This window comes from Cyclopterus lumpus, chromosome 24 (genome assembly GCF_009769545.1).
Source record: "Cyclopterus lumpus isolate fCycLum1 chromosome 24, fCycLum1.pri, whole genome shotgun sequence".
Taxonomy (NCBI): Eukaryota; Metazoa; Chordata; class Actinopteri; order Perciformes; family Cyclopteridae; genus Cyclopterus; species Cyclopterus lumpus.
Genome location: NC_046989.1, coordinates 8,063,006 through 8,071,414, shown reverse-complemented (window position 1 = coordinate 8,071,414; position 8,409 = coordinate 8,063,006). Strand labels below are relative to the sequence as shown.

Sequence of the window (8,409 nt, the reverse complement as noted above, 5' to 3'; positions counted from 1 at the left end):
CAGTTTGATGACTGAGTGGTTTGGGGTTGTGCATTTTAATAATAAATACCAGCGGGATGAAAGATGCTTTCTTATGGATGCACATATGCTCTTGTGTCAGCAGAGGGAGCTATGTGCTTCAATTACTTCCACCACATTCATCATGTGCAACTTGCTTGCTGCATAGGTAGTTTTTTAATATATTTTTTTTAACATTTTCAATCAAAAAGGCACAAAGTTCAGGACTACTCCGGGAACAAAAGACTATTCTATTGCACTGAGTGGGAGATTGTGTTTCCTGAAGCATATCATGGTGTTGAGGAGTGATGGATGTCTTGAGCCATTCTCTCTCTGTTACAGTACTTTCATGAGGAATGCTCCTGATTAGCTTTTGTTTGTGCAAATAGATGAAATCACACCTGTTCTGTACAATCATTGGCATCACATATAAAGGACTGTAATCAGTGTGTCAATTTTGGTATAAAGTGTATAAAGGGTCAGTTCACCCGTATCATAAATCACATGGATATTTCTTTTGTGTTTTGTTTTGCAGATGGCTTTATTTGCTTAAGTTTTAAGATATTGCTGCTGAGACTGAGCTGAACCTACTACTGCTTAGATGACTGGGATGTAATCTAAAGACGCAATGTTTGAACAGTTTAAATCATCTACCAAACACAAAAGAAATACAGAAAACTGGCCACATGGAGGTTTGTGGATCAGTAAGCAACCGGCAGATTGTTTGTTCTGTAAAGACCTTTAGAGTTTTTAAAAATATCGTTGTTGTTTTTCTTATTGTGAGCTGACCCTTTTAGTACACTTGCTATAACGCCTCCGTCGCGCGACCTTTGACATTAAGGTGTGCCGCTGTGATAATTTTCATGATTTGTGTGTTCATCATTTGTTTTTTGGCAAAATTGTCCATAATAATATGAAAATGAAAAAGAACATTGAAATAAAAATAACTCAGGGAGATAAAGACTGGTCATTACTGTTATTTGTTACTGGTTTTATGTTACAGGATCTGCCACCCAATGCCCCTGCACTGGCGCGGCAGAGTGACCACATCAAGAGTTGTCTGGTCCCAGTGCTGCTCTTCAAAAAACTCCATTCAGTCCATCGATTGCTGCGGTTGAATGCACTGTGTCTGTGCAGTTCTGTTAACGATCTCCATTTCTGTTGTGGCGCCCAAACATTTGTCCCAAAAGCGTTGCGTTGAAGGCACTGAACGGCGTGAAGGCTGCGGGAAACATCTGCATCCAGTCTGCTTCCCGGAGACGCTTGTCTCTCTGGACAGTTCAATCGGTATGCTTTGAAAAGGCTGTTTTGCAGGTCTTCTAGGCCAGGATGAGGTTGTTCCAGGGCTCAGCTTTGGAGCCAGAAGACATGACGTGGCCCCCGGGGGACATCTTGAGAGGAATGGCACCGCCTTGAGCTGCCATGTAGGCTGGTAGGGAGGAAATCTAGAGGGATAGAGTAGAAAATGGTGTGTAAAAATCTGACCTTTCCTTTCATTGTCATATCATTTGTGATAAATATCAATGTAACACATGCTAAATAATACTCAATATTGTACATTCTGGGTCATAATAATTGTGTCTTTTATCATAATCTAGGATATCATAAAGGACATGTTGGGCCTTGTCCTTTAGGTAATACTAGGCTTATTAGGTTCTAGCTGAATGTGATGAGCAATGAGTGCCTGTACCTCTTTCATCATCACAATCACAGACTCTCTGATGTGCAGACTCACAATTACCGATGTTAAAATGTATCGAAAATCGGACTAAAAAGGTGTCCAACCTGTGCGTGTGCGCTGTGGTGTGTGTACAAGCTGCGAGTGTCCGGCTCTGTCTTTATCTGTCGAGGCTCCTCGGTGGTGGTGGAGGCCCGCGGAGTGCTGCTTGGCGTGACTGGAGTCCCATCACTTCCTGGGGTCCCTGTGGAGGATCCCAGGACTGAAGTCATTACACATTCACAGACAGTACATGTGAATGGGCCTCATTAATTGGTCTCTGCTACAATATGATACGGTTAATATTTTACATATATATATATATATATATTCACGAACCTAAGCACATGTGGTTTTGAAGCTCACCAGTTTGGGACTTGTTGAGGTTTTTGGGTTTGCGTTTGCGGGTCTGGATCCCCTCTTTCTTCATGGCTAGGGGTCGTGGTACCTGTCAAGACACAAGGACAAATAAATACCCCTTAGCTGTCAACAGCAGACAGAAGTAGGAGAAGTGTAGCAACCATGGAGGCTGGCGAGAGATTAAGATTCAGAGGATCCACTAATTTCTACAAGATACATTTTCAAAAGGTCTGTGAATGATCAGTTTTAATTTAAAAATATAAATATGTTTAAAGTGGTAACATACAAGATGTCAGCAGTATATATGCACTTACCCCATGGAGCTTCATGTAGAGGCCACAGGCGTTGCAGACCGGCTCTCCCTCTGCGTTTCGTCGCCACAGGGTGGTGGTGGTGGTGTGACAGTTGGTGCATGACAGGCCAACCCTCCTCGAGGCAGACTGCGGCATACAAAATATGTCAGAGCCCTCCGTTAAAAAAGGAGAAAAAAACCCAAAACGTATTCATTTCCCCTGAGGTGTACTTGCAGGTGGACGTATCCTCCATTAACACACTGTATTGCTTCACTGTGATAATACAACAGGGCTCCACTGTCACCCACCAGCCGTCGTTGAGGTTTGATGAGAGGTCTGTTGATGCCGTTCATCTTGTGGTACAGTCCGCAGGCATTGCACAGGTAGTGGCCAGTACCATCCCGCCTCCAGAGGGGGGTCGACATCGCCCCGCAGTTCACACACTCTCGCCCCTCAGCAAAGTCGTCAAACAGGTCTGATGGAGGATGACAAGAAAGACATGTTGAATCAAGAGACATCCGTTGTTCTCTTCCCTTCGGCCTGATCTGCATCGCACAGCAATCTGCACAACTCAAGTAAGACTGTGAGTTCTTTATCAGGTCCAGGATCCTGCAATACGAGCTAGATTAAGTTCTTAAGCCTTCATAACTGCACTGGATAAACTAATAGAATACATCCTGGTCAAGTTGAAGCCACAGCTGTTTCCCTGAAAAGTTTATGTTTTAGTAATATAGTGTTCAATAGACAATTCATAGTCCATTGACAAAATGAAGTAGACTTTGACATAAGTGGAGACTAACTGCCCCGTTCAGGTTTTAAATGGTCACAAGTTGTTTTTCCTTTGTCACAGGGGTCACAGTGAGTGGCAACATCTAAAAGTACAACGTTTATTTACTTTGCTTGATCGAAGTACAATCTGTAGTACAATCTGCAGTATTTTCTCTGTACGTCATTATTTCCTTTTCTGAGAGCCTGTACTTACGCTGCACTTTTGTACTCAATCTGACGGTCACTAATAACACTGGAAATAAAGACTGTGCAAAACACAATAAAACATTTGCTACATGAAATAGTGAAACAACTTGACAATTGCATTGCAAAGAAAATGAAATAGACGTTACATAAATGCCACATAATACTTCCTGTATAATTGTACAGACCACACTGAGCTCATTGCTGTGATTCTCAGAGAAAATAACGTTCAGCATAGCTTATGCCACTTTAATAAACACGTTCCTGCACTGTTAAACGTGGATTATCAACTGCAGGGGCCTCTCTGCACCAGCAGGAGGTGCAGGCCTCGGTCTCACAGGCCCACACAACAGCAGCCTGGAATCCCTCCTTATCTCTTGCCTCCGACAGATAAAGAGTGGCTGGAAATATAGACGGAATAGAGCTCCATCATATTCAAATGGAGACTTTGTGTCCTAGTATCTCTCTCTCTCTTTCTCTCTCTCTCTCTCTCTCTCTCTTTCTCTCTCTCTCTCTCCCTCTCTCTCTCTCTCTCTCTCTCCCTCTCTCTCTCTCTCTCAGTTAGTGTGACATCTCTATATCTCTGAAGAACCACTTAGCTTTTCAGGGGAAGGAGGCATCAATCAGTGGTTTGATAGTGACAGCAAAAGTTACGATGTGTATCTACTGCTGATTATTGTAAGTGTATACGCTTATTATTGTAAGTGTATACGCTTCGCCGTGCATATTTATTATAAATAGTAGTATAAAAATCAACAAAAGTATATGAATCTGGCCTCCATCTGCTCCTCCCCCTGCTGCAGTGTGACTGATACCCGAGCAGGCCTCCTCCAAGGCTGAGAGCAAAACAGACACAGCAGGGCGAGCTAACCTTGAAACATGTGCAGCCAACACAACGCAGCAACACAAGACAATACACAAACGAAACACTGCAGCGTCCGTGCGTCTATCTCAATGGAGGTTTATTTGTTCCACTGTGTAAATGTCAGTGTGTGTCTTTATCCGGGGACGCTGACACTACGAGAGGACAAAGGTGAACACAACGGTGACATATGTGTGAAGACTATACGCGTCCTGCACAGGTTTGAATTGGGTTTTTCATTTGTCCCATGTGGTGACGGTTAATAAGGTATTACATTAGCATTTAAAAATACAATGTTTATTTTAGCAGCTTTATTCATATTCATTTCCTTTTCCGAGTCATCACACCCACACTGCACCTTTTTCGGCTGTGGTCACTAATGACATTTGACAGTAAGACTTAACATGCAAAACCCATGAACCCAAAAATGATATAATAATAATAATAATACAGGAGTCTTTCTCAATGGTCGAAAGTAACTTAGTAAATGTACTCAAGTACTGTAGTCTCAGTTCAAGTTTGTAATGTTTCCATTGTATGCAACTTTATACTTTATATTTTATATTGCACTTTTACAGATGTATTATTGACATAATTATACACATTTTGTTTTCAAGAAAAAACACAAGATGAGTGTCTACAATATGATTCATTGCTGTAAGTTGAACTACCACACAGTTTATGAAATTGTTTAAATTAGCTCCATCCAAGATTACATTTTGCCGAAACATTAATGTAGCAGTAATAATATTGTAATAATAATACATGTATTAGTGTAACACTCACAGGTGACATTGTTTTGTATTGAAAACGTTCAGGTTTGATACTTTTTTGAATAATACATAGTTTTATTTAAATAACATGTTAAAGGTATTTTTACATCCTGGTATTTAGTTGTACATAATCTAATTATTATTTTTATATTTCATACATTTCATCCTCACTGCTTTTTAAATGTGACTACTCTATTTGTTTATATTTTAACATGACTGCAAGAATTATTAAATGTTTTATTCCATGCTGAAAAAGAAGCCTGAGGGAGACTTTTATAATACGAGTCCTTTCAGAGAGAAATACAGATATAATGTTTCCTAAACTAAAGTTATCATGATTATCCAATCAAGAACAAATTTAAGTACATTTTAAACAATTCAAAAATACTTTCACAGATGTTTTTAAGAATTTAAGTTTACGCAGCTTGTGATTAATTTCTTCTTTTATTGACCGAGAAGAAAAAGTCCCAGCTTCGGGAGTTTCCCTTCTATCTTCACCAACACAATAGAGACTTTCACTGCACGGCTCAACAACACTTCATCAAACACTGAGATTTCATTTCATTTGATGTGATTGTAAAACAATGAGTTTTAAAGCATCTCTAAAGAAAAGCAGTGAGTAAACAGCTAAACATGTGATTGATTGAGATGTTAATCAAATGAAGAGGTCAGTGTGGCCCAATGCTGTCACGCCGTCAGCTGATCTCTTCTCTTTCTCAATCAAGGAGTTCAAAGAGACAACCTTGTATATAGGGAGGCCATTGAAATGATCATCACACCTTTGTTAAGAGCATTTTGTCAGGCAGAAAGTGACATTTATAAACGAGGATGCAATCAGCTAGTCCACGGTTAATAAGATAGAACTACTAATAATCAATGATAATAAGTCTAATAATGATCTGATTAGGACGAACATGTAGATAATAGAAGAAACAAAAGCCAAATAAACCGAACGCTGCAGAACACACAAGGTGTAAGTATAGTTGTCGAAAAAACTTACAAATAAGCAAAATCAATGTGTTGGAATTGGGTCCAGAGTTCACTGCAACTTGCAACTAAAGGCCAAATTATCATCCAAAAGGGACATAAGGTTATATATCGGCTGAGATAAAAGCTATTTAAATGGAAATGTTTTCACTTAATCTAAAATAATTGACTCTTTAGTTGAGGGTGTGAGGAATCTGATTCTGCTGCTGATCATGCAGGATCAGATTCTTCACACTTCAAATCAAATGTGACCTCCCACACAAAAGGCCACAATCACACCCCATAAACAATAATCCGTATAAACTGCATCAATTGAGGTTCAGTTAATTATTCATTTATATCACTCCAAAATGTGATTCATGAATATAAACCAAACATGTTTATTATGTTATTTTAAGTTTGATTTGGGTTTCTGTGGCTATTAAATAAACCCTAGAGTATTACATTAAATATGATATCATCAATTGTTATTAATACTCAATCTGGCACAATGCTTTAATTTATTCACGAAGGAAATCATCATAAATGTTGGTATTATAATTAAATGTGTATGTTTCTAAAAGTATACATTTAAAATAAATGACCGTATTTACTTCTTTTACATGTAAAATGTCACCTCAAGGCCCACGGAATCAGAAACAGTAAATGTAGTTAATAAAGTACTAAAACTGTTGATAATTACGCGATTAAGACTTTCAAATAACCACATGTGTAATTAAACGATCCTCTCAGGTTAAACTAACTTCTCTTGAATAAAATGTGCCAAACATAACATAATTATGAACTGCGCTTTCCATATCATATCGTTGTCGTGAAAAAGCTGAACTCAAAGCCGTGTTAAAGAAACAAAAGGTGACAATCAGCCTTTAATCCTTCTGAGATCCTTCTGAGCCACATCAGTAAAGATTGATCTCACGTGGCAGCCGGAAACTTTATGTTCGTTCATGATTTTCTGTCTCGTTTTAATCAAATGGAGCCCAATAAATAAAAACACAACCTGCACGCGGCATATGTTTCATTTAAGATGGAAGTTCTAGAAATGTTCGTTCAGCAGAAGTATGATGAACAATAAAACCACTTATTGTCAGACCTTTAATAAGGGAGGACGGGCCTCTAATTCAAGGACGTCTAATTGAGTCGCTTTAGAGTCTGTGGTTGTGTGAAATATAATGTTATATGTATTGTATCATTATAACAGCGTATGGCTATATTTGTAATTTTAAAATCATATTTTAAATACATCTGGTGTGTTTAGTGTTTTCTGTCAACTAACACATGACTGTCTTAATCTTGATGACTTTTAATCAAGAGATTATCTCCATACATGCTGACAAACTGCTTTTTTAAAGACTTCAATTGCATTTCTTTTTCTTTTTTAGGATAGTACGATTGTTCCTTTTTTCTTCACATTTTGTTGACGCTTGACAACCTTTCACCTCATTCAATGTTTTTTTATGATCATAAACTGTGGGCCTATTGTCATTCATCGTTGACAAATATAAATAAATAAAAGGAACATGCTTCTTTCACGTATTTCTTCTTGCGGTGACGATGAAGATGAAAGTTTGGCATTCTTTACATTTCACGGATGACAGAATTTCCAAAAGTCAAAACACATATTTATAGGAAAAAAATGTTCAGCGTGACATTTCGGCCTCCAACAATTATAGAAATGCTCAAATACAAATGCTCACCTATGTTTGGGTGCCGTGTTGTGCCATGAGGAGCACCGGTTTGGAGACCGTGGAGGACCGGGCTATCAAAAGGGGACGTCGACCACGCACCACCCACGTTCGGGCTCATGTAGGCCGGGTAGGGGCTGTGATACGACCCGCTGAGGCTCCGGGCGCTGTAGTGCTCCCTCCCGTTGGCAGAGATGTTTAGCGGGCTGCTGTAAGAAGCTGCCGTGTCCCGGGCCGTGGAGGACAGAGGCGGGCTGGTGGAGAAGGCGAACCGCGGAGACACCGAGGAGTGGTTGTACGAGGGCACCGTGTCGCTGCACGGCTGCGCCCAGGCCGAGTGGCTGGACGCGGGGCTGCTCTGCTGCGACGCACCGGGCGTCTGGAGGTAAGGCAGCGACGGCATCATCGGGGTGACGACCCGGGTGGTGGGCACATACACCGGAGAGGTGCCCGCCGAAGCGTTGTGCAGAAATCCGGCCTCATAGGAGTGGGGTCCGTGGTTGGTTGTCATTATGCCCTGATACATATCCTCTCCTTGAAGCTGGACATCCGTGTTGATTGAATGGATATTGATATATTTGGCTGCAGTTACGCGCGGGACTGCTGACTATTAACGCAAAAACATACGATACGATGTGATACAATCCGCAAGGCTCTGTGGTCCTTAAAATCAGATCTGCAGGCAAGAAGTGAAGCCAAGCAACCGCAGCAATCAGAAAATTAAGAATAAACTGAAAGAAGAGACACGAGGAGGAGGAGGAGGAGG

At 40.4% G+C, this 8,409-nt stretch overlaps 1 protein-coding gene across 1 annotated transcript; it reads right to left on the bottom strand.

Moving 5' to 3' along the window:
• Nucleotides 1-1,316: 1,316 nt before the first annotated feature.
• On the bottom strand, nt 1,317-8,169 carry gata4 (GATA binding protein 4). The gene is made up of 6 exons (XM_034527801.1): nt 7,656-8,169; nt 2,676-2,842; nt 2,389-2,514; nt 2,081-2,162; nt 1,783-1,919; nt 1,317-1,442 (listed from the first exon to the last, which is right to left on the bottom strand). Exons 1-6 carry the CDS (start codon nt 8,167-8,169, stop codon nt 1,317-1,319), a joined length of 1,152 nt encoding a protein of 383 aa, XP_034383692.1.
• Between the last annotated feature and the right edge of the window lie 240 nt (nt 8,170-8,409).

Excerpts from the sequence above, each read along its gene's own strand:
- gata4 (XM_034527801.1), bottom strand. The coding sequence starts at position 8,169 with ATGTATCAGGGCATAATGACAACCAACCACGGACCCCACTCCTATGAG. Across the intron at positions 2,843-7,655 it reads AACACGGCACCCAAACATAG|ACCTGTTTGACGACTTTGCT; the intron begins GTGAGCATTTGT and ends ATCCTCCATCAG. Across the intron at positions 1,443-1,782 it reads ACCACAGCGCACACGCACAG|ATTTCCTCCCTACCAGCCTA; the intron begins GTTGGACACCTT and ends CTATCCCTCTAG.